The sequence below is a fragment of the Gallinula chloropus genome (assembly GCF_964237585.1).
Source record: "Gallinula chloropus genome assembly, chromosome: 14".
Taxonomy (NCBI): domain Eukaryota; kingdom Metazoa; phylum Chordata; class Aves; order Gruiformes; family Rallidae; genus Gallinula; species Gallinula chloropus.
This window is the reverse complement of record NC_140099.1, coordinates 9,897,360-9,921,619: the sequence shown is the minus strand read 5'-3', so window position 1 is coordinate 9,921,619 and position 24,260 is coordinate 9,897,360. Positions and strand designations below refer to the sequence as shown.

General features: G+C 41.9%; 1 protein-coding gene across 2 annotated transcripts in view; it reads left to right on the top strand.

Moving 5' to 3' along the window:
• Positions 1 to 2,479: 2,479 nt before the first annotated feature.
• The window catches only part of WDR25 (WD repeat domain 25), a gene marked incomplete at both ends in the record, with an annotated part of 71,958 nt that continues 50,177 nt past the window's right edge, over positions 2,480 to 24,260 (top strand). For both annotated transcript variants that reach the window (XM_084270536.1, XM_084270535.1), the window contains one exon: positions 2,480 to 3,193. In XM_084270536.1, coding sequence (XP_084126662.1) covers positions 2,480 to 3,193 — 714 coding nt within the window. The remainder of the gene's footprint in view (positions 3,194 to 24,260) is intronic.

Below are 24,260 nucleotides of genomic sequence, written 5' to 3'. Positions count from 1 at the left end.
CGGCCTCTCCCCGGCCTGGCCCACGCCCACCCAGACCCGACCCAGCCCACCGCAGCCCAGCTCCGCACACCTCAGCGCTCCGCTGTCACTGCCATTGCATCACCCCCCCCAAGCGGCGCGGCACTCATGCTCCCGGCTGGGAAACGCGTGCCCCGGAACCATAGTTGCCCCCCACCACCCCTACACCCCTAGCCACCAGCCGGACCAAGCGCTCTCCGCACCTCTCGCAGCGGCAGCAAAAGGGCTCCAGCACACCCGAAAGCTGCGACCAGACCTCTGCCCTTCCCAACTCCTCTTCCCTGCGGGAGGACGGTGACACGTAACCATTTAAGCGGAGCTCCATGTTTCCACCCGGCGCGCTTTTAACACCGGAGCCGCCGCGAGCGATGAGTTCCGGGTTGCGCCGCTGGCGGCGGCTGTGCGGTGCAGGTACCTGTGAGGCGGGGGCGGGCTCGGGGCCGGGTGGGGGGGAAGTGGCGGCGGGTCTGGGGGGAAAGCGGCAGCGTGGAGGTGCTACAGGCCCCACGACTGACCTTGGTGCTCAGGGGGTGGGAGGGGAGTGTACGCGTGTGGGGCCCGGCGGCGGCTCCGGGGCCCGGCGGGGCCGCTCTCCGCTCGCGTGTGGCGCCGGCCTTGGCGCTTCCAGTCGCTGGGCGGGCCGCGGGGGTGTGTGCGCGCCGGGGGTTCACGGGTACGGGTGAGGCAGCCGTGCAAAAGCGAAAGGCGCCTGTACGGTTCCCCGCTAGGCCGGCCCGTAGCTGGCCGTGTCGCTAGTAAAGCCGCGTGTGTCCAGCCAGGTGCCTTGCGGGGTTCCCCCCTGCATTGTGCTTTACTTGGGGCAGCATGAGAAGCCCTGGGGGGGTGGTGGTCCTTCCGAAACAGGAGTTGAAGGGGAAGTCCTGACCTGACAGAGATGCTGTGATGGGGTGGGGTTTATGCTGACCATGTGTAACGACACACTTCCTCTCCAGCACCCCAGAGGAAACGCTTTTTAACTTGTGCTCACCTCTGAATCTCAGCTTAGGGTGTGCTTGCCTTAAAAGTGGAGTAACTGAAAGTCTAACCGCCTCTACTTGTGTAATTTCATTTATAGCTTTCAGCCAGGTCAGCTCCTTACTGTGTTCTTACTGTGTTCGTTGGGCATGATGCACTTTGGCTGGGGCCTGTTAGCACTGCAGTACAAACAGTAGCCACTTGTTGCAATTGCTGAAACGCGGTCCTAGAATTTACTGTTTATTTGAGAAAAGGTTTTGGTTTACTGCTAAAAACTTAAATTAACTGGGTTTGAATTGATTTGTCAGTTAAGTTTTCTTGAAACACTGCCTCTTCCTTTTCCCTTGGCACTGCTTAAGAGACATTCTGTTTTAATAAATGAAGCTGTATTATTTAAAAAAGAATTTTTCCTTGCTATTATTGGCAGTCACAGTTGTCATAAACTTCAGATAAAGACAAAGTGTCCTCTAGAGGGAGATCTTGATGCTTTTATGTGCTAAAATATTAGTCACCTTGTTCTAGTTATACATCTCCATCACTTATCTTGGAAAGGATCTGTGATGAGGAATGTGTATGTCTTAACAGCAGCCTGTCTTCTGGATCAGTGCTTCAGAATTTCATTACAGAATACAAACTACAGCCTGTAATGTTATGTTTCTGTAGGTTAAATGAAACATGCTTATTTGAATTCACATAGATCTAATGCTGAAGTTAAATGAGTTATCTTTACAAGCTCGATGCTGCCATAGTTATTTGTAGGACCTGCATTCCTGGCACCAATTCTGCAAATTCTTATATAGATACTGACTTTCATACGGTATTCTCGTGCTAATGAAGACACTTTTGAGGGCAGCTTCTATGCAGACTGCTGTGTAGTTGGAAAGCTTCCTCTTACTGCAAGACTGCTGAATGGGTCAAAAATCTATTTACTTTTTCATTTGCAAGTTGCACCCCATCATATTTCTTTCAAGTCATCTCTACTGTTAAGAAATAGATACTGTGAGACTGACTGCAACATAGTTGCAGCATTTGTTTTCATAGAAATGTACATGCCAAAACACTGTGCAATTGATTGCTCTCTTGTGTGTGTGGGGGGGAAGGTGCTGCTGCCAAGTAAGGTTGAAGTGACTCTCAGTACTTAGGTTGCAAGTTTGTTTTCCTCTTCATGCTCATATTCATTGTTTTGTGGTATATAAATGCATCTCTGCAATGCATTAAAAATGTATGCAACGTGCTTGGCAGCAAATGGTGTTACATAATTGAATGTACAGATGTGTTACAATAAGGAATAAATTCCATTAATAAACAAGAATAAAAGTTATGTGGTTGGTTTTTTTTTTTAAAGAAAAGCATAGTTATATCCTTAAGTAACTTGGTTGTAGACTCTGTAATAGATTATGCTCTGAATAATCAATTCTTTATTGTAGATCATAATTTTGGAGGATTCCAGCACTGAGATTTCTGGAGTCTGCTGTGTCTAGCCATAATGAGCTCGTCACTGGTTGCTTATGATGATTCAGACTCTGAGGCAGAAACTGAAAAGACTGAAGTCCCCAATACTTCTAGCAGACAAACCAGCCTTCCAACTCCTCCTGTGGATCACGTTCAGTACTTTGCACCTGGTAGTTTGGGTACAAAATCTACATATGAAATGCAGCCTGCTGAGAACACTGACAGTTCTGGCACAAGCACTGTTTGTGAAGATCCCCCTGAGCATTATGTGCAGAATAATAACACTGATTTGACATCTCCTTATTGTAGGAGAGCATACTCTGACCATGCTGCATTATGTATGCCCTACAAAAGCTATGAACAGATACCAAGCTCTTCAACAAACTCTGGAAATGTTTCCCAGAAGAGAACACATAAAGACAGTGCTACTGCCATAAAAGGAATTAGACCCTATATCCCTAAGAGATTGCGTCAAGAAAATTCCAGTATCCCTGAAAAAAAAGAATCTGCTCAGAAAGATAGCTCAGGCTGTGAAGTTAAGCTGGGTGTATCAGGAGAGCAGACTTTGAGAAAGATCTCTGAATTAATTAAGCCATATTTGGGATCCAAATATAAATTAACTGAAGTCCCCAAAAGCTTAATCTTTCACATGTCTAAACACAACGGCCCTATTAATGAAATCCAGTGGTGTCCTGTACGACAACACAGCCACATGCTTCTCTCTGCTTCTATGGACAAAACAGTCAAGGTAATGTGAAACAAAATGCTTTGTAGACCAATCATAAAATGTAGAAACGCTGTGTTGAATAATGATATTGTGGGAGTAACATCCTTGCTTGTGTGTGTTAAACAGCCCCTGTGTATTCGGAATTGGAGGAAAAGAATTAACACTATTATGAACTTGCTGCCTAATCCTTTGTTATACCTACAGTCAGTTTCATTTTCTTGGAATGTGGTGGGTTTTTTGGGTTGGTTGGTGTTTTGTTTTGGGAGGGGGGGGGGGTGTTTATTAGGCGTGTCAGTGTTTTAGATCTTAAAAAAGTAGGTTTCTACTAGGTCATTTCTCATAATCTGTAGTAAGTTTAGGGTTTCATTATTCCCTACATAATGTCACAGTGGGCATGAGCTCTATGGTTTGGATACAGATTCTGCCTTAGTTCATCAAACAGCTGACGGCCAACACTGGAATAGTGTTGAGGAACTCTGCCTTTGTGGCAAGCCTGAGTGACTACTGCTGGGAGGAGGTATGTCAGGTCAGATGGATTTTTCATCTGAACTAGTCTGGCAGGTCTTGCATCCCAGAAAGGTGTCCTGTCATGACCTGGGAAGACTTCGTCCTTTTAGTTCGTATCAACTATTAATTACTCAATACTTATAGTGTCTTTTTCCTTCTATGTTTAGTGGTTTTGACTTTTGTTCCTTTGCCACCTCTGGGTTTACACAGGAATGCAGTTTTGATAAGGGTGCACAGAAAGTGTTCTTGGTGGCATACTTTATTGTAGCTAATGTGTGTTTAACGTGGCAGGTACAATTATTTTAAAACTTGATTCTAAAATTTTAAAAAATCTTGCTGAGTAAAGAGGCAAGAAGAACACCCTTTGTATTGGCATGCTTCTAAAGCCAAAGGAGAGGAGGGAACTGTAAAACTGAATTTGAATTCTGATTTCATGTAGGAAAAAAATTGTTAAATTCTGTTATTAAAACTGAATATGGTTAGGGTTTTTTTGTTTTTGCTTTACTCTTGCTGTTCAATATGTAGTGGAGAATAGAATTTCATTTAGTTTGGCTTTTGTATGATTTATCTTAGAATTATTTTTCCTTTCCTCTTTCCCCTGTTTGCCATGGGGCCCTGTGGAATATCAGCTGACTTTACATCTTTGAAGCACTGATATGATTAAATCTTGGAAAGAGGTTTTGTTTTTTTGTTCTTTATGAAACCACTGGTGCTCAGAGAAGAAGCCCCAGATCTACAGCATCAATACAATTTACTTCTCTCAATTGCTTATCTTTTATTCTCTTAAGTTACAGTAACTTCACTGGTTCTGTAGTCAGTGTAACCTATCACACCATCAAAGTCTGAACACTTTAAACTGTGAGTAATTCCTCCTTCATCTTCTTTCCAGCATTTGGTTGGGTTTTTGGGGGGTTTTTTACATCTTTGTCTTAAAGATTAAACGGAGGAAAAAAGTACCTTTGTTCTTCTTTGCAAGTTCCCCTTAATATATCAAACAAGTTAAATCTTGGCTGCTACATGAAGAACAGACATAGAAGGAAAAGACCAAGATATGCAGAAAGTGTTGGTGGATGCTTTTGGTAAGCAGCAATTTAAAACTGGGTTGTATAAAATTACATGTGCCTCTGACTTCAGTATGTCTAAGTCTGACTTTCTGGCTTAAGCTGCCACACCATATGCTTAATGTTTGCTCATCGCTATCCCAGAGCCTCATTTTACCAGAGAGTGAAGTTACAGGTGTGTTAAATTTGGTTAAACAATCTGAAATCAAAGTTGTTACTGCAAGAAATCCCATGGCTTTAGATGCCCCAAATAACGGGAATTCAAGATGAATAGGGTATGTTAATGTTGGCAACACTTCAGAGCCTGGGAGTCTAAAACAGTAATGATGTAATGGTTACAAGGTACATCAAAACCGTTACAAGTTACATCCTGGTGAGACCTCACCTGGAATGTTGTGTCCAGTTCTGGGCCCCTCAGTTCAGGAAGGACATAGAACTCCTTGAAAGAGTCCAGTGCAGGGCCACCAAGGTGATTAAGGGAGTGGAACGCTGCCTTCCTTTTGAGAAAAGAACTTCTTAAGGAAGTTAACTTCCATGCAAAAGAACTTCTTCACGGTGAGGGTGACAGACTGGGACAGGCAGCCCGGGGGTTTGTGGAGTCTCCTTCTCTGGAGGTATTAAAGACCTGTCTGGATGCCGACCTGTGCGATATGTCCTAAGGAACCTGCTTTGGCAGGGGGTTGGACTCGATGATCTCTGGAGGTCCCGTTCAACCCCCACAATTCTGTGATTCTGTGAAAGTCTGGGGGAGCTGGGCCTCTTTAGCTTGGAGGAGACTGAGGGGTGACCTTATTAATGTGTGTAAGTATGTAAAGGGTGCGAATCAGGAGGATGGAGCCAAGCTCTTCTCAGTGATGGCAGCGATAGGACAAGGGGCAATGGGTGCAAGATGGAGCAGAAGAAGTTCCATGTGAATGTAAGGAGGAACTTTTTCACTGCGAGGGTGACAGAGCACTGGGACAGGCTGCCCAGAGAGGTTGTGGAGTCTCCTTCTCTGGAGACATTCAAAACCCACCTGGATGTGTTCCTGTGTGATTTAGTCTGGGTGATCCTGCTCTGGCAGAGGGGTTGGACGAGATGATCTTTCGAGGTCCCTTCTGTGATTTTGTGAAAACGCATTCCCGTATTTTGGAAGGTAGGCTCTAGAGACGTGTCGGCGAACGCCTGTTCCGTGTTACGGGGCTGGAAGCCGGTCCGGGCAGGAGCATCCTCCTCCTCCTCCTCAGCCGCCCCTGCAGACAGCCGCCCGTGCAGCCAGCAGAGGGCGCGCTGTCCCCGAGGATGGGCGCGGTGCTGCCGGGCTGCCCGCGCTGCCCGGGGTCAGCAGCCCCTACATCTCTGGTGACTCGACACCAGTAGTTCTATTCGATGCGGATTTTTTGGCAGGCTGCCATTGCCTGAAGTTCTCCATTTTCTGCTGTATTTGTAAAACAGCTGATTGAAAGTGCTGATCTGGATGTGCTGCGCTGTTTCCCGCCCGGTCCCTTCCCGCAGTGTAAGGCTGAGCTATACACACAGGTTCCAATAGTGCCTAAACAGAGCAGGCGGCCTACGGGGAGTTGTAATACACAACTCAGTCTTGGGCTGCTTTTAAGCTCTTTGTCTGCGGAGACACCTCATGGGGAGCTGTGTAGATGGCTCCGACTTGAGTTGTGTTGTAAACAGACTGAAGCGGGCACTTCACAAAACCTGAAAAACTTGTATGGAGCCTTGCTAAGCCTTGGCTTCCTTCCACAAACATATGTCCTGAGTCCCAATCAAACCACTACTCAAACTGTTTGACAAGCCCTAAGGGTCCGCATTTGGTTTCGATGGGCCAAGACAATGGGAATATGCAAGAGATAGGGCCGGAGGTGTCAGGTCCAGCCCTGCATCCTGTCACACACATCAGCAAAATGAACCAAATAAAAGCCCTGGCATTCGAGCTAATATTGGGAGCCGTTCCTCCAACCTTAGGAGGAGACCCTTCCCCCTTAGCCGGGCGGCTGGCTGAGGTAATGTATTGGGAGCCCTTACCTGAGAGACGGGGTAAGTGGCTATTTGATATGTTTTAAGTGTGTCGTTTTGAGTGACTAACGTATGGGTAATATTTTGTGTGCTTGTGAGCTGTGATCCTATGTTTTAGGGAAGCCACAGTGGTTGTAGTAAGAGTATTTTGTGGATCTTTTGTGATTGTAATCAGTGTGGTCATACTTCCAAACTGCAATAGTGAATTCCCCATTGTATCCAACAATAACCTGCAAGTGACGTACTGAATCTGCATTCTGGTTTTTTTTTTTTAGAATAAATTACTATTAATTCTATTTTAAAAGCCTGTGGTTCAGTGTCTTTCCGTCACATTAATTGGCGTAGTCGGCAGGATACAATGGAGGAACTTTTTGCAGAAACATGGTTGTAGACCCTCTCTCCTGGATAAGGCAAAGGAAAAGTCAGGAGACAGTGTTGGAGTTTGTGAAAAAGACGTACGGTTAGGTACGCAGTGAGTGCGGGGCCCGGATCCGCGGGTCATTGTGTTTATAATTGGGGTTTTCATAACCATTGTTAAGCTTTGTGTGTGCAAGAAGTTTTTGTGCCCCGGTACCGTGTGTTGGAGAGGTTTGTGTGAGAGGTTTTCTTTTGTTTTGTTTTGTTTTTGAGTAAACAAGCCAGTCTGACTGCGGGCGAGTGCTGATCCTCCACGAGGAGAGCAGCTGGGGACGGACAAAGTGAATGGCAGATTTAAACTCTTAGTGTAAGGGAAATGAGTTTTGAACCAGGTGTTGTTTCCTGGTGCTCTGTATGCGGATCTAAGGATTTTTGTGTATCTGTAAACTGTTGTTTGTATGTTCTGTATGTAAGCAGGACGTTGTGATGCAATTTGGAAGCAATCTTTGGTGTGATGAATGAGAGGAAGATTGGTTTGATTGGGATGGCGTTTTTGGTTCGAGCCAGCTTGAGCAAGTGGTGTGTATGGATTTGAAAAGTGATAAAAATCGGTGGTGTATGGGAGGAGGACTGTTAAGAGAGCTTTTGGATCTCCCGACCAGGGTCAGGAATGGGTCTTTGCCCGTTTTGTGAACAATGTGGTTTGTGTACAATGTTGCCCTTTGAGTTGTGTAACGTAACTGTGTAACTACAGTGTGACCTCCTGAGAGTGAACAGGGGAAACTTGGATACTAAGGTGTGGCCCTCTCAGGATGTATTGCCCTTGTGAAGTTTGTACCTAATTATAGGATGGCCGCCCCTAAGGCAGTCAATATCTAATGATGTCTCTTCCCTGGCCCAGGGGATAGGTAAGACAATCTTGAGATGCACTGATCTCGTCCCTTACCCCAGGGACAGGATTGGGTGAACAACTGCTAGCTCCTTTAAATTATCTGGGCTGGCTGAATCAGTGCAAAAAGGCTGTGTGTATACAAGCCATGTATGAGCGTGGGAGACAGGGTGTTCCCCTTGCTGCTCCAATTGACCCCACCCGCCTTAAACCATTGATTAGGGGTCTCCCGGATGCCTTAAAAATCTATATGCAAACCGTAAAGGAAAAGATTGCACGGACAATTGACTGTAATGCTCACAACCCAAACCAGCTACAGCCTGTTTTAAAGTGGGGGGAGCTATTACAAGAAATGGTGATTTACGGCAGAGAGATGGGCTGGTTAGAAGAGAGGGTCCAAATTTGCAGCGCCGGGTCCGCCAAACACGGTTTTTCGAGAGAAATAATCCCCACCCTCCTCGACAAACCAATCTCCATTTCAAATCTCAGCGCAATGAGCTGTGAAAAAAGGCGTTAGCATTAGGGATACCCCGGGCGGCGCTAGATGGGCAATCCACAGAGATTATTCGCACACTGATAAATTTATCGGAGCGGCCGATCAGCAAGGCCTTAGAATCTCGTGATACCACCAAAATGCAGGAGAAAAAAAAAAAAAATCTTCTGTGTCTCCTAGCCCTTACTCAGCCCTGAGGGAGGATCTGATCGATTTAAAAAAAAAAAAAAAAAAAAAAAACCTACTAGGAAAACGCGGGGGAAATTTCAGGCCAACCCACTCATGTAATATCCAATGTAGAATGGCCTAACCAGCATATTGATCCACAGTTTATTTTAGCCACTGGGCCCAGGCGAATGCCTGTAAATATTCTGATAGATAGTGGAACTGGAATAAGGGTTATCACTGAAAGAACAGCCAAAAAGTTAGGACTTACCCCTACTGCTAAGAAAATAAATGTAATAGGAGTAACTGGAATCCCTGAAACCAGATCAATTAGTATGGTATGTGTTTGGCTTCTAAGAGAAAACCTAATGACGAAAATAGAGGTGGTCATTCGTTCATACAAAAATAACATGCTAGGATTTGATGGAAACGTTTGGAAACTGTCTTCTGGACAGTGTGGAGCTTTGTATCCCCACCGTGGGTACTCAAGGCACCCATTCATACTATAGTTCCCCTCTATGTCCAGTATGTAAATTGTGCAGGGGTGGCAGCTGACAATCAACCGTAGGAAGCTGAAGAGTAACTCACAGCCGCTGTCCCTAATATTGCAGAACTGGTTACCCAAATCCAATCCAAACATCACACATGGATGTCTACTCTGGATGTTAAGGATATGTTCTTTATGATTCCTCTTCAAGAGGAGGATAAGCCTCAATTTGCATTCACCTGGGAAGGAGTGCAATATACCTTCAATCGACTTCCCCAAGGGTACAAACACTCCCCCACCATTGCCCATAATGCACTAGCAAGGATATTGAAGGAAATAGATATCCCAGATGGGATAAGCGTGTATCAATATATTGATGACATCCTAATAGGTGGAGACAACCAAGAGACAGTGGAAAGAGCATTTAATCAGATCCTTTCCACCCTGACTTCATTAGGACTGGAAATTCCTTATGCTAAATGTCAGGGACCAAGCCAAGAGGTTAAATTCTTAGGTGTCTGGTGGTGTGGAGGAGCTATAGCTGTACCAGCTGATACACTGGAAAAAATAGAAGCTGGCAAAGCTCCAGAAAATAAGAAGGAACTACAACAGATACTTGGAACCTTAGGTTATTGGAGAAAACATGTACCTGGATTTTCCATAATTGCCCGACCTTTGTATAAATTAATTAAAAAGAATACTCGGTGGCAATGGAATACTGAGCATGAGGAAGCCTTGAATTTACTGATACAGGAGCTGCGCATATATCAGACTTTAGGTCCCATACATCAGACAGATCCTATACAGATTGAATGGGGATTCAGTGAACATGGTTCCCACTGTAACCTGTACCAACGGGGACCAGATGGTCCTGACAGACCTTTAGAATTCTCTTCTCATTCATTTAATAATACAGAACAGCGATATACTGATTGGGAGAAGGGCATGTTATCACTGGTACGAGCAGTAAAAAAAGCAGAGCGAATCCGTACGCAACAAGACATGGTTGTCAGGGGTCCTTTTCTCCTCTTGGAATCAGTAAGAAAAGGGACTCCTCCCCCTGAAGGAATTGCACAGAAACCCACTGTCCAGAAATGGTACTCCTACCTAGAAGGTATCAGTCAGTTGGTTACTATTATTGAAGGACCAGTAAAGGTATCAAAACTACAAAAGGATGTTAATGTAGATCCTTCTATGTTAGTCAAACCCAATAAACCATCGCCTATTTTGGAAGCACCTCCCTTTACAGCTGAATCAGATCTGATAGGAGTATGGTTCACAGATGCTTCTGCGATACGCCAAAACCAGGTTTGGCAATATACCGCAGTGGCTCTAGAGATAAAGACAGGGAGAACTGAAATTGAGAAAGGAGAAGGTAGCGCCCAAGTAGGGGAGCTACGAGCTGTGCTGTTAGCTGTGAAACACGGAGCTCAGATTATATACACTGATTCATATGCAGTATTTAAAGGGGCAACCGAATGGATAGGATACTGGGAGATCAATGAATGGCAAATCAACCGAGTACCAGTGTGGAGGACAGAGGACTGGAAACAGTTGTTAGAAATAGGGAAAGGAAAAACACTACAAGTAGGGTGGGTGAAGGCGCATGGCAAAATTCTTACTGAGGCCGCGCACTGGAATAACAAGGTTGATTATCTCACCCGTATACATACATTGGGTATGGATAAGAGCACAGATACACAGGAATGGGAAAGACTGAGAGAATGGTTACATGAGAGGCGTGGCCATACCGGAAAGACTGATCTGTACAAGGAGTGTCAGGCCAGAGGGTGGCCTTCCACGCTGTCTGACTGTGAGAAAACGATAACACATTGTCCACAATGCCGTTTGCGATTAAAAATGGATCATCCAAACCAAGCCCCACCTTTGCATATTAGGGCAGGAAAAACACTCTGGCAAACATGGCAAATTGACTACATTGGGCCGCTTAGAATGTCTAACCGACATAGGTATATTCTAGTGGGAGTAGAAGTAGTGTCTGGGTTGACCCAGGCCACTGCAGCTGTAGCAGCATCTGGAGAATGGACAATTAGAGCACTGAAAGAATGGTTTAGTACTTTGCCTATGCCTTCTACCATCCAAAGTGATAATGGTTCACACTTCACCGCGACCATTGTCCAGGAGTGGGCAAGGGGAGAAGGTATTAATTGGGTCTTCCATACACCTTACTACCCTCAAGCAAATGGGATAGTTGAACGGGTTAATGGATTAATCAAAAGGTTTGCCAAAGTCCATGTATCGAATTGGCACTTGAGACTATCTGAGGCAGTATATACTGTTAACAACAGATGGGGTGAAAATGGGAACGCGAAAGTAAAGGCGTTTTGCCCTACTAGTGATTTACCCTCCAAAGAACCACATAAAATCAGCAAATCTTCTACGCGACTATATTCTGGTCAACCTGTAACAGTCAAGTTGCCTCAGATTGGATTTGTGCCCCTGATACTGACCAATCCAAGAGGACAGTATGCATGGGAAGCCAAAGATAATTCTGATCGTATACATCGAATAAGTAGTAGATGGATTATACCAGATTTCTAACCAATTCACTGTCGAGCGTATATACGTTCGAACAACTCCCTTCTCCTTTAATTACAGGACGACTCCAAAAGGAAAGGAAGGGCAACTGAGAAGACACGGGGTGGAGGCCTCATAAGTGTCAACAAGAAATCGAGAAACTACAACCTTGAAGCCCAACTGAGAGTTTTGGTCTTCTTATTTTGATTTCATCTGTTTGTTTGCCTGTTTATATATATATTTCTTTGAGTTTTGTCTTTGTTTTGTCTTTTTTTTTTCTCTCTTTTTTTTTAAGTAGCGTACTTGTTTTTACACAAATTTTAATAATAAGTGCTATATTATGGCTATAATTGTAAAAATCTTTGTAATAATAATTATAATTTCTAGGATAACATTAGGCAACAGTGAACAATCTAGTATACGGGATAGACAGGTGCGAGCTTTTAAACAACATGATGATGGTTCTCTTATTATAAATCACTCTGAACCAGACAATGTGGTCTATAAAATGATACAAGGTTTTGCTCGTATGCTTAACTATTCTCATGTCACTACCTGTCTGCCTTTACCACATACCCCTACTCAAGGGATCCCTATAACAGCTCTCCCTGTGGACCTGGGTAAAAATCTAGATTGGCTCTGGAACCAAAATAAGTCTATCATTTGGGGGGAGTTTGAATGGAAGTGGCCATTTAATAATACATTAAATCGAACCTCCATTTGGAGTCTAAACTGTTCCTATGCTCCCCTTTGTCGAGACAATAGGACTTTGGGATGCAGAGGCAAACAGCCACGATCCCTAAACCAACCGTGTTACAAACACCCTTGGGCAAATACACGACATGGGGATGAACCATACTGGGGAAAGCGTTTGGTCCTGAGGTATGTGGAACCAGTAAATACACAGTGGTGTTTTGAATTTCCTCCAACACCTAGCAATTCATGTACCTGGTTTGATGTGATGCAAGGACCACCTGCCAATTGTTTATGGTCTCAAGCCCATGAGGAGAGGAGAGATGACAGCAGGGATTGCTATCCCTGGCGGCCTCGACAAAGGGTCTTAGCAAAATCTGATGTAAAAACACCTTTGTGGAATTGCACAAATATTATAAACTGTACCACTGGTGGGGACCTAAAAAACAGTTGGTTGTGGCTGATCCCTTCATTACGGCATCTAGTCAGTACCGCCTGCTTGTGTCAGAATTACTCAAAGCCATACCCACCAGCAATGAGGTGTGATAGTAGCACAAGCTATAAAAATTTAGAACATACTAAGAAATCCCTCTGTCAAGTCCCTCAAACTATGGGCAATTGTGATGACTCCCCTATATATGCTCCACGACAATTAACTTGGGTATGTTCAGATGGGACGATTACAGATATGTTAAACCCTCTTAATCCCGGTTTGCAGTCTACCTTTGGAATACCATCGTTATGTCCATCTTTTTACTCTGAGAAGTTCATTTTCCCAGGGTTGTGGCATTCCCATACCAAACGGACTACAGACACGTCTGGATGGACTGTATCTCAGAAGCTGGCAGTATGGGCTGAAGGATTCTTTGGATTAGGAATAGGTCATTTTAGGACCAGAATTATGTTGTCCAATTTAACTGCACAAGTGGAAGCCTTAGCAGCCCTTACTAATGAAAATTTTGATTTGCTCAATGAACAAGTACAAGCCGTCTCGAAAGTTGCACTTCAAAACCGGCTTGTGCTAGATATGATACAAGAAGATAGCTGAAGTCACACATGAACTGCAAGAACAAATAAAGGACACTTGGTTGGGAAATATTTTTGGTAGAATAGGATGAGTATTTTCGGGGTGGATTACTAACCTGTTGCAAACCTTAATTGTTATTATAATTTGCATTATTATAGTAAGTATTGCTATCAGTTGTATCAAAAGAATCATGGTAAAATCCATCTCTCACGTAAGGGTTCACTTAAAAAAACGAGGAATATGTAGCTCTGCTAAAGTATGCAGATGAAACCCATGCATCTGCCAATAATAACATATAAGTGGTTGAATTGTGACTCAGGTCACGGGGTGGAATGTAAGGCTGAGCTATACACACAGGTTCCAATAGTGCCTAAACAGAGCAGGCGGCCTACGGGGAGTTGTAATACACAACTCAGTCTTGGGCTGCTTTTAAGCTCTTTGTCTGCGGAGACACCTCATGGGGAGCTGTGTAGATGGCTCCGACTTGAGTTGTGTTGTAAACAGACTGAAGCGGGCACTTCACAAAACCTGAAAAACTTGTATGGAGCCTTGCTAAGCCTTGGCTTCCTTCCACAAACATATGTCCTGAGTCCCAATCAAACCACTACTCAAACTGTTTGACAAGCCCTAAGGGTCCGCATTTGGTTTCGATGGGCCAAGACAATGGGAATATGCAAGAGATAGGGCCGGAGGTGTCAGGTCCAGCCCTGCATCCTGTCACACACATCAGCAAAATGAACCAAATAAAAGCCCTGGCATTCGAGCTAATATTGGGAGCCGTTCCTCCAACCTTAGGAGGAGACCCTTCCCCCTTAGCCGGGCGGCTGGCTGAGGTAATGTATTGGGAGCCCTTACCTGAGAGACGGGGTAAGTGGCTATTTGATATGTTTTAAGTGTGTCGTTTTGAGTGACTAACGTATGGGTAATATTTTGTGTGCTTGTGAGCTGTGATCCTATGTTTTAGGGAAGCCACAGTGGTTGTAGTAAGAGTATTTTGTGGATCTTTTGTGATTGTAATCAGTGTGGTCATACTTCCAAACTGCAATAGTGAATTCCCCATTGTATCCAACAATAACCTGCAAGTGACGTACTGAATCTGCATTCTGGTTTTTTTTTTTTAGAATAAATTACTATTAATTCTATTTTAAAAGCCTGTGGTTCAGTGTCTTTCCGTCACACGCAGTTCACCTCCTGTGCTGTTTTCTTCCCAGAGCACCTGCTTTGAGCTGCCAGTTTAACTCCGGGCAGAGGCAGTGTGGCCCCTTCCCCTTTGAGGGGAGCGTGCAGATACTCTCAATGTTTGCATTATTTACTTTGAACATCTGATTGGGATAACACTCAAAGCACAGTCCTGATATGATCAGAGAGAGTAGGCAATCCAGAGCCTCAAAACTCTGTACTCTCAGTGCCTGAATATTTTTATGTGTCTATCTATCTATCTATCTATCTATCTATCTATCTATCTATCTATCTATCTATCTATCTATCTATCTATCTATCTCTTAGATTCAGTCCTTACACCTAATGCCTATGCATTAAGACATTAATCTTTTGAAGAGTCAGTATTAGTGGAGATTTCTCAGAATGCAGAGTTCTGTCTAAGCAGATCTGATTGTGCTTAAATCAAAAGATCTTCAGTTGTATGAAATCTTTGTAGTATTTAGCCAAACATTTTTTGCATCTTTCATCTGTTCTTAGGTGCTAAAGTATTTTTCTCTTAAATTTTTCATCACAAACTAAGAATTTCCCTTTCTGGGAAAGTATTTTTCTCATATCGTAGAAGAGAATCAAATCATGTATCTTATCATAGAATAGTCTGGGTTGGAGGGGACCTCAAAGCCCATCTAGTTCCAACCCCCTGCCATGGGCAGGCACACCCTCTACTAGCCCAGACTGCCCAAAGCCCCATCCAACCTGGCCTTGAACACTGCCAGGAAGGGGGCAGCCACAGCTTCTCTGGGCAGCCTGTGCCAGGGTCTCACCACCCTCACAGCTAAGAATTTCTTTGCAATATCTAATTCTAGTCTAGCCTCCTTCAGTTTAAGGCCATTACCCCTTGCCCTATCACTATATGCCCTTGTAAACAGGGGAAAGAATTTTCTGTGGTGGTTTGGGTTTTTTAATTTGTTTTGTTGGGTTTTTTTTTGCATTGAAAAGGAAGAAGTACTTGCTTTAGCAATCTTAATTACTTTATTCCCATCTAAATTACTATGACTAAGTTCATATCACTCAGGGATATATCTAACATGTATATACAGAACTGATTATGTGGTTTCCTATTTTTTAATTGTGTGTATCCTGTTTAAATTGGGGGAAAAGAGCAGTCTTCCATTTACGTTCTCCCAAATTAACCAGTGTGCCCTTTACCGTCTTCTTTGTGAATCAGTGCAAGTCATACTAAAATGTTTGCAAAAAATGAGTTGATGTTTTCAGTGTGTGTTGATTGAAGCACAGCCTAGTGTCAGGAAAGATCATCTCAAGCAGTTTTTATAAATATCTTGCATATTCAGGAAGGAAAGCACTGTGTCAGAGGATCTTATATGCTTCGTTAAAAGTATTTGGTCTTTAATATTTTGTGTATGGCTGCATTTTAAAAAGCCCTCAAGCTTCTCAAGTGGTGCAGTTGAAATAAAACCAATTCAGTTACCAGCTCAGGTGTTGTTCTTTATGGTAGCAGGTAATTCTCTACCAGCAGATGGGGTGCCTCAGCATCTTAGAAAGGGATGGTTACTACACTGTGCCTCTCAAGATGGGGAGACTGATGTTTGCCTCCACTTTGTGTGTTGAAAAAAATGAAATTAAAAGTTTCTGTGTGCGTTGCAAAACGTATAAGAAAACGTGATGGAGACCTGAAAGTAAGGTGGAACCTCATATGGGAAGTGATTTGATTGATTGAAGGCAGATTGATTGCCTGCAGTTCTTCAAATCTGGAGCGTTAATAGAAGAATACTTCATGCTGAATTTTAAATTTATAAAGAATGGAAGGGGGGAAAAAAAAGCAAAAAAGAAAAAGCTTAGATTCAGGCTTTGGCAAGTCTTTTACCCTTTATTTTCTCAGGAATCTGAACTTTCCCTGGAAGGGGAAGCTGATAGTACTTCCAGCTTAGGTAACTGGAGGAAGAGGCAGGAGACCTGACTCAAGTTAGGGAAAGTACTCTTGGGAGCTTTTCTTGTGGCAGTGCTCCTCTTCACTATTACATTCAACCTGCATTATCAGTCCCTTATGTTTCTAGTTGAAATATGTATTTTAAGGATTGTGAAACATGATTGAGCTGATTAAATTTGTTTTCTTTGGATAACACTTCTACCTTCTGTTTGAGTAGCTGCTGTAAATGAAATTTAGGCCACTACTGCCACTTTTGGTTTTGCCTACTTAACCACAGAAGTAGTGTTTATTATTTTAATATATTGCTTAGGATTTTTTCCATAAATTTTGAGACTTGGCACCTCATTAAAAGTGCCTAGTTTCTGTAGTGTAGCTATTTCAACACTTTCTGAACATCAGACCTTGTTTAGCTATTTCTAGTTTAGAACCTGAAATATAAGATCCAAACTCACAAGTTACCGTTGAATTCAGCTGTTTACCTTATGTAGCAGGGAAGGTAAAAAGCTGTTACTTGAAAACCATGTTCACCAATTGCAGAAACCACTATACAGCTCTCACATTGTTTCTGTCTTTCATTGGAAGATTGGAAGACCTTGGAATTGCATAGAGCTGCAGGGATGCTTTTCATTAGTTACTTATGCTGGAATTCTCTTTTTAACAATTGTTCTAAACTTCAGCTTTCCCATACCTTTTCCCTGTATTTCCTATTCTGTCTTAAAATTAACTTAAGGTAACATCTTTATAGTAGAGTCATCTGTAAACTTTTCATTCCGTGTTCCTGGTTTTCTATTTAGAGCATCACAGCAGGTGTTCTACTTATTGTAAAGTATTTCTTCATTTTCAGCACTTTCACCCTCCATTGATGAACAGGATCAGGGAAAGAAAGTGCTGTGATTCTTTGGTATGCAAAATGTGTATTAATAGCACTTTGATGGGATGACTTGTAACACACTGTTGGAAGGTTTCCTTATTTTGTTCGCTGCTTTCGTATTTGAACTGTATCTCATATCTCCATTTACTCACAACTAACTCTCTGCAAGGAAGGAATGTTTTTAAAATTAGCTGAATAGCATCAGACTATTGAACAGAGGTGTTGTCTACGTCTCATGATTAAGGACTGCAGAAGAGGCAGACTGGTTCAGCACAGGGCTCTGTCTAGCCCGGTGGTCAGTCTCTAGTAGAGTCCATAAGTAGAAGCTTAGAGAAAAAGAACAAGTCAAAGGTTTGTGCTGCTTTTAAGTCCTTGGTTTCTGCTTGTTTTCAAGTCAGGGGATTTCTGAGCTCTAGAGTAGTTCATCTTTGTAATGTGCTATCTCAAGAGATATCTTCCAGATACTTCTCTAGTCTTAGGAGACTCTGCTGTGATCATTAGATCTGGGGTGGTCTATTACTCTTATGTACGGATTTTGCATCCTGGAGGGTATCAAGTACTACAAGAAATACCATTTTTATTCGTATTTTCAAAACCTTTTATTTTTCTTTTGTGGAGAAAGATAACATCAAAGTATATTCCAGGAATTTGTCAGTCTTGATCCTGTTGCATCAGCCTGAAAGCGAAGGAACATGATAGCCTCCATTCATCCATGTAATGTGCGTAGCACACAGATACTGGTGTTACCCTGCCTCAGAGTAGCAAACTCTTAATGTTTCTGTTTTCAGCCATTCTGCATACAATTCTCTTGCAACAGGCAGTGTTTCTTGTTCTGTCAAATACATGTCTGTTTATAAGGGAATAAATTTAAGCTGCCAGTGTGTTTCCTATAAACTCACACACAGCTGTCAGATGGCTATAACCCTGTCACTGCTAAGCTAGATTCAAACTGTTCCCTAAGCAGTATTAGGCATTGTGCTGCTAGAAACCCCAGGTATTGCAATGCTCCTTTACCTGTAGCTGAAGCTTAGGATGATAATTTGGGGAGTCATCCTATTTACTACATATATTCTACTTTAATGGAAATATATTCTACTTGAAAAAAAAAATCTCCCTGATATTGGTGCACTTTTAATACTGTATTTTAAAAAATAACAAGTTGTCCCCATTATCTTGGAGGTGGCAAAGAAACTCATAGTTTGGCAATTGTGTGCTGCTTACCTAGGCATGTGAAAAAAGCATTGTCATTTTCTTGTGGAGAAGGGTACTAAATAGGCTGTTCTGAAATACCTGACCTGACTTTTCTTTGTGATGCCTTGTTCTGACCTTCTTCCTTTGTCTATTTAGAACTATGGATCTTTTTTTCCAAGGACTTTAAGCTTGCTGATTATTAAGATGTAAGCATGCTTACTATTTGATAGATAAGTAGTACCAGTTACCTGAGTGCAGGAAGGGCTCCTTTGTATACCTGGAGCTTTTTCTAACAAAATTATTTCATACACTTCAAAGAGAAGTATTCTCCATAATGCTTATTTTGTAAGAAAAGGAACATCATGCAGCAAGGAATGTGCTTGACCATCAGTGAAAGCTTCTGACTGTGCTTATGCCTAGATGATATACAGGTCAGAATGCAATAGCCAGCTCTTGCACAATTGTTCTGCAAAAGCCATTAACAAGCCAGCAAGGAACAGTTCATCAAAGTGGTGGGTTTTGGTCTCTTCCTCACAAAGGTGTATGTGGATAAGGGTTGTTCTACAATTGGTACATTAATACCTAGATACATTTGAAAATACCAGTTACATCAAAACTTATTTTTTTAATTATTTTCTTGTTTCCAGCAATGCTGTTGTCAAGGAAACAGAAATTCTTGTAATGCCTTTGTTCACTTCCTCTGAATCCACAGCTGGAGATGACTTGTGTAGTTTTATGTTCTACTAGTTGACACACTCTTGTGCCTCAAAGGATTTTTTCAAAGGAGTATATTTCTTTGAGTATAAATAGCAGCACCCTGATCTCTACGCTGCTTAATAAGGCCATTGTTTCCTTTCCTTCTTCACTAATAAGAGATAAATCCAGTGCTACTTTGGATTAGGATTTATTTTAACACTTGTGTGAAAACTGACATTTAAAAAGGTGGGGTGGGGGGAAACCTGCACTCAACCTCTCAGCTTCTTGGCCAGGTTTTCTGTTCTGTAAGGGCATTAGTGTTTCTTTACACTTGGAAATGTCTCTTGAGTTAGGATCTCCTTTAAAAATACTGTAGTTAGTACCTCAGTGGCCTTGCAAAGCATTTTTGACCAGTCTATGGCAATGTTAGAGGATGGGGCTATGGGGGAGTGGGAATAGATTGATATTTCATGATATATGTTTGTGTTTCCCCCCCAAAACTGGGACACATTTAAAGAAAAATTCAGAAAAATAAGTTCTTCTAGGAGCAGTAGAGTTGATGGAGCCTGGCTGTGTCTTGAGGTTGGCTGCTATAGATATTCTTCAATTTCTCTCTCCTTTAGGGCTTCTGCAGTGTCCTTCCCTTTTATTTATTGTCCTGGTTTCTGGTTAGAATAGGGTTAACTTTCACAAGAAGCTGAGAGAGGACTCAGCCAGGACAGCTGACCCAAACTAGCCAAAAGCATATTCCATACCTTGATATCATGCCCAAAGCGGGGAGCTGTCTGGGAGCAGGAAATCGGGTTCTGGGTGGTGAGCAAATTGCATCGGGTATCATCTGCTTTGTATATCCTGTTAGGAGTACTGCTGTTGTTATTTCCCTCTTCCTTTGCTGTCCCAGTAAGCTGTACTTATCCAAACCCATGAGTCTTACCTTTCTCTTCTGATTCTGCTCCCTGGGATGGAGGGGTGAGCAAGTGTTCGTGTGGTGCTGAGCGGCTGGCTGGGGTTAACCATGGTGATTAGCTGCTTAGCTTGATTAAATCTTGAGGGTAAAATACTGAAACCTCTGTGAAATTTAGTTGATATTGACTATTAGTTGCAAAGAGGCCACAGGGGAGATGCACGGGGGCCTGGCTGTTTTGTTTGTGTTATTTCACAAAGCTTTCTTTCTGTGGCAATCCAAAAGGATGGAGGGTGACTTTTGGATATCCTTAATGTCATGGAGGAAAAGATTGTGTTTCCTCATGTTGTCTAAAATGAGTTTTGGTTTCTTTTGTCATTGCTTACAGAATTATCAAGAATATTAAGCGTTACCTGCTTTTTTTTCCTAGAAACCAGAATGGCTGAGTTCTGCACTTGCTTTCTACTGAGAACTCTTTCAGCTGTTTACTAAGTGTCTCTTAAGTAGCCTGACACAGAGGAATAAGCACCCTTGTCCTCCCCCCAGCATAGCCAGTCTACTGCTAAAGAAGAAAAAATCAGGGTTAGAGATGTCAATGAAGTAGTGTCTGTAATGAAGCTTAACTGATGTAATGCCATACATTAAGCCCTCCACTTTTGCATAGGGTGTCTCTGGGCAGCTGCTGTGGAGTTGAACATTGGAATGTTGCCTGAGATGGGAGAAATGTAGGTGGTGTTACCCCTCTCCTGGGTGTTTCAGTAAGATTGCTGGTGAAGAAGTCAAGAGTTTGGTGCTTGGAAAAAGTGAAGCTAAAGTAGTTTTAAGTTCTGAAGTTACCGTAATATGTTACAGAGTATCAATTTATTTAACAGTTGAGAGATTCTGAATATTTTTGCTGTTTAAAAATATAAATGACACCAGTCTAACTTCACTTCTTTTCTAGAAGTCTAGCTTTATAGATGCTTCTCACATACTGGTATATATTTAAAAAAAAATCTGCTAACAAAGCTACAAGGCATCTTATGACTTCGATTCCTTACCTCTCTTGGTCTGTCGATGTTGTCAAGGAAACAAATTTTGAGAAGCTTTGCTCTACTTTTTCAGGTTCTGTAGAGAGATTACTTGTGTAGGATTTATCCAGCATCAGGAGTAAAAACAATTTGACTGAAGTTTCTGTTCTTTTCAGTATGCTCATGTCCTTGCTTTTAAGCAGATTTTATTTTTAGCATGTGTGAAATAGCTTCATCTTTAAGGTCATAATGTCAGTGAATGTACTAAAGATTGCTGACATTTGATCATTAGATGAAGCCTGTTAGAAAGAACTTCAATGACATTTTGCTATATATTTATGCTCTAAGGACAACCGTTAGTTATAGATTCCCTTTAATTTAAAGGGGAAGGAAACATTAATAAACCCCTTGTTCTGTAGAGAAGTTGTTTCACTACTGTGGAACTAATGACTTACTGTCCTTTATCATCATTTCATGTTTCATTGCAGTAATCCTTCCTCTTCAAAGAAAAAGCTTTATATGGCTAGTCTGGAACTGCGTTTGATTTGTCTTCCAGTATGTACGTGCTGGTTAGGATATTATGGCTGAGCTTTACCTTCAGTGTTCTTGTAGAGGCTTTTTAAAAATTTGTGTGTTCAAATTAAACTGCTACTTTTCTTCTAGGGCACATCTGAAAATGTAGTTATAGAAACTTCTACCTTTCCCAAATGATTCAATTGGTTAATGGATTAAAGACATTGGGCAGGACAGATAATAAAGACTGCATGTGCATCTTTGATGTGCATGTGCCAGCTGTAACACCTCTCTTTCGGAAGCCAAATTTTGGAATTCATCCTGTTCTCTAGTTTTCTTGTCTTTTTTAGGATTATACTTCCTCATTTGCAGAGTTTTTCCTCATTCTGAGCATTGTGACTGGTGGCTGGGATTATATATTATTATACCAAGGACGAGACAAAGCTGGTTCTCTATGGAAACGATGGCTGTTAGGCATGCAGGTGGTTAGGGATGACATAGGCATTATAAACATGTTAAAGCTTGGCAAATATATTAAAGCTAGTACTACATTAAAAACAGAGAAGAAATTAAAATTAATTAGGTAGTTCAATCTTACTGTGCTTGCTAGTATTGCAGTAGTACTAGTTATAAATGTCCTTATTGCCAGCAAAACACATAGCTGCTTCACATAATTAATAGTTTATTTTCATAATTAAATACCTAGTTCTGCTCATGTTTAAAACTGGGTTATGTCACTGACATCAGAGGGTTAGGATTGCATCGCATTTTCTATAGTTTAGGATGTGTCTTTTTTTTTTCCCCTCCCAGTTATTAACATTCTCAACAGCCTTGAGAATAATAAACAGTTTATTTTTTAGTTGAAAGAATGAAGAGCTGTAAAGAATGTGTAACTTGCCCAGGCTCATCAATAAATGAATGCAAGACTCATTAAAGCTCAGGTTTTCAAATAGTTGTTCTAAATACTAACTGTATATTGCCCCTCATAGTTAGATATTCCTTCAAATCAGTGCGGGCAATAAGGCTGCAGTAACTGCTTCTTAGGATGAGAAAACCACGTGGTTAATGTTGGGAATGGAACAGAATTTGCCTATAAATTTGGGTTATTTCTTACAGATAGAAAGTTGATCTAAAGTACGACTGTTTGCCATTATTTTTAGAACATGGGTAGCAATGTGTTACTCTGTGCTGTTGCACAAATACTGCCAACTGTGCACCTGCTCACAGGATATCCAGCTGTGCTCTACTGTGGACCAGCTGCCACTCATCTGATGGTTGGGTTGGCGGAGCTTGTCCGTAGCTGTGTCAAGTTCTGCCAGTGGATCATGTGCAAGAATGAGACAGCTTGAATAGCTCCTTTTGATATGTTGTGTTTGTGTTTTATTGACTGCATTAATAGAAGAGATGGTTATCTGATTTTTTAAAAATACACATGTATATACTTATATCAACATAAAGGTGTAAAGTACAGGCGTGTGTGATATGTTGATAGCTGATTCACAGTTTTATATTAAAAAAACCTATGATAATGAAGGACAAATAGATATGTTTTGAATTTTTATAGCCACTGCTTCACTGAAATGTAAGGCAGAAGAAAAATCCCAAACATCTGAAGAGCTGATCAGTGCTGTAGAAATGCAGCGTTCCAGAAGCTGGGACGTACGTTTGCTGGGACTGTACGTACATTCCAAATAGACCAGTGTTTCTTCCACTAGTGGTGGGTGTTTGGAATGTGTGGGATGTAAGTATCGGTGGGATATGTTTTTGTGAACGTGTCTATCCAGTCCTTAGTTACCTGGAGGGATTGACGGCAAGACAATTTGCCTCTGAAGTGCTGGAAGTCTGAAATTGCGGAGCTGAACGTTTATGATGAATCCCCACTTGTAATCGAGCGTCAATGCGTGTGACTTGTGGAAGTTATTGATGCTAACGAATATGATACATAGAGGTGAAGGGGAAATCAGATTATTTAATAAATGGCTATAGTAATTTAGCTAATTATCTCCTGGGGAGCAGTAATGCATTCAAAGTTCTTCTCCTTTGCCTGCTGGTAAGACATTGATTGCTTAAATGTTTTTTGGACATGAATACTAACTACTAGTAACCACTACTGGGATTGTACTTTTAGGTGTTCTGAACACCTGTATATCATTTTTACACTATATTACACTGTGAGGTTGATGAGAAGCTACCAAAGTTATACCATGTTATTCTTCCCCCATATAGGTTCAGCAGTAGAAAATCAAGTAAAGTAATTCTTAATTACTACCTGTCATTCCATATTGGTCTCTATTGAATTACTTGAATACGTGCATCAAACTGCTCTGCTTTAACCATTTAATCCCAAATATGCCTAATACTATGTAGGAGGTAGATAATTTATCTGAAGTAAATTTTTGTGTATTCCATAATTTATCTGAAGTAAATTTTTGTGTGGGCTCAAGACAAAATTTTAGCATATCTAGTATGTGACCAGGGATGGAATGTAAGTATCTTTGCCATACTTGACTTCACATTCTGCTAAAATAAGTCTGATTTTTTTTCATATTGTACAATCATAGCTTAAATCACTA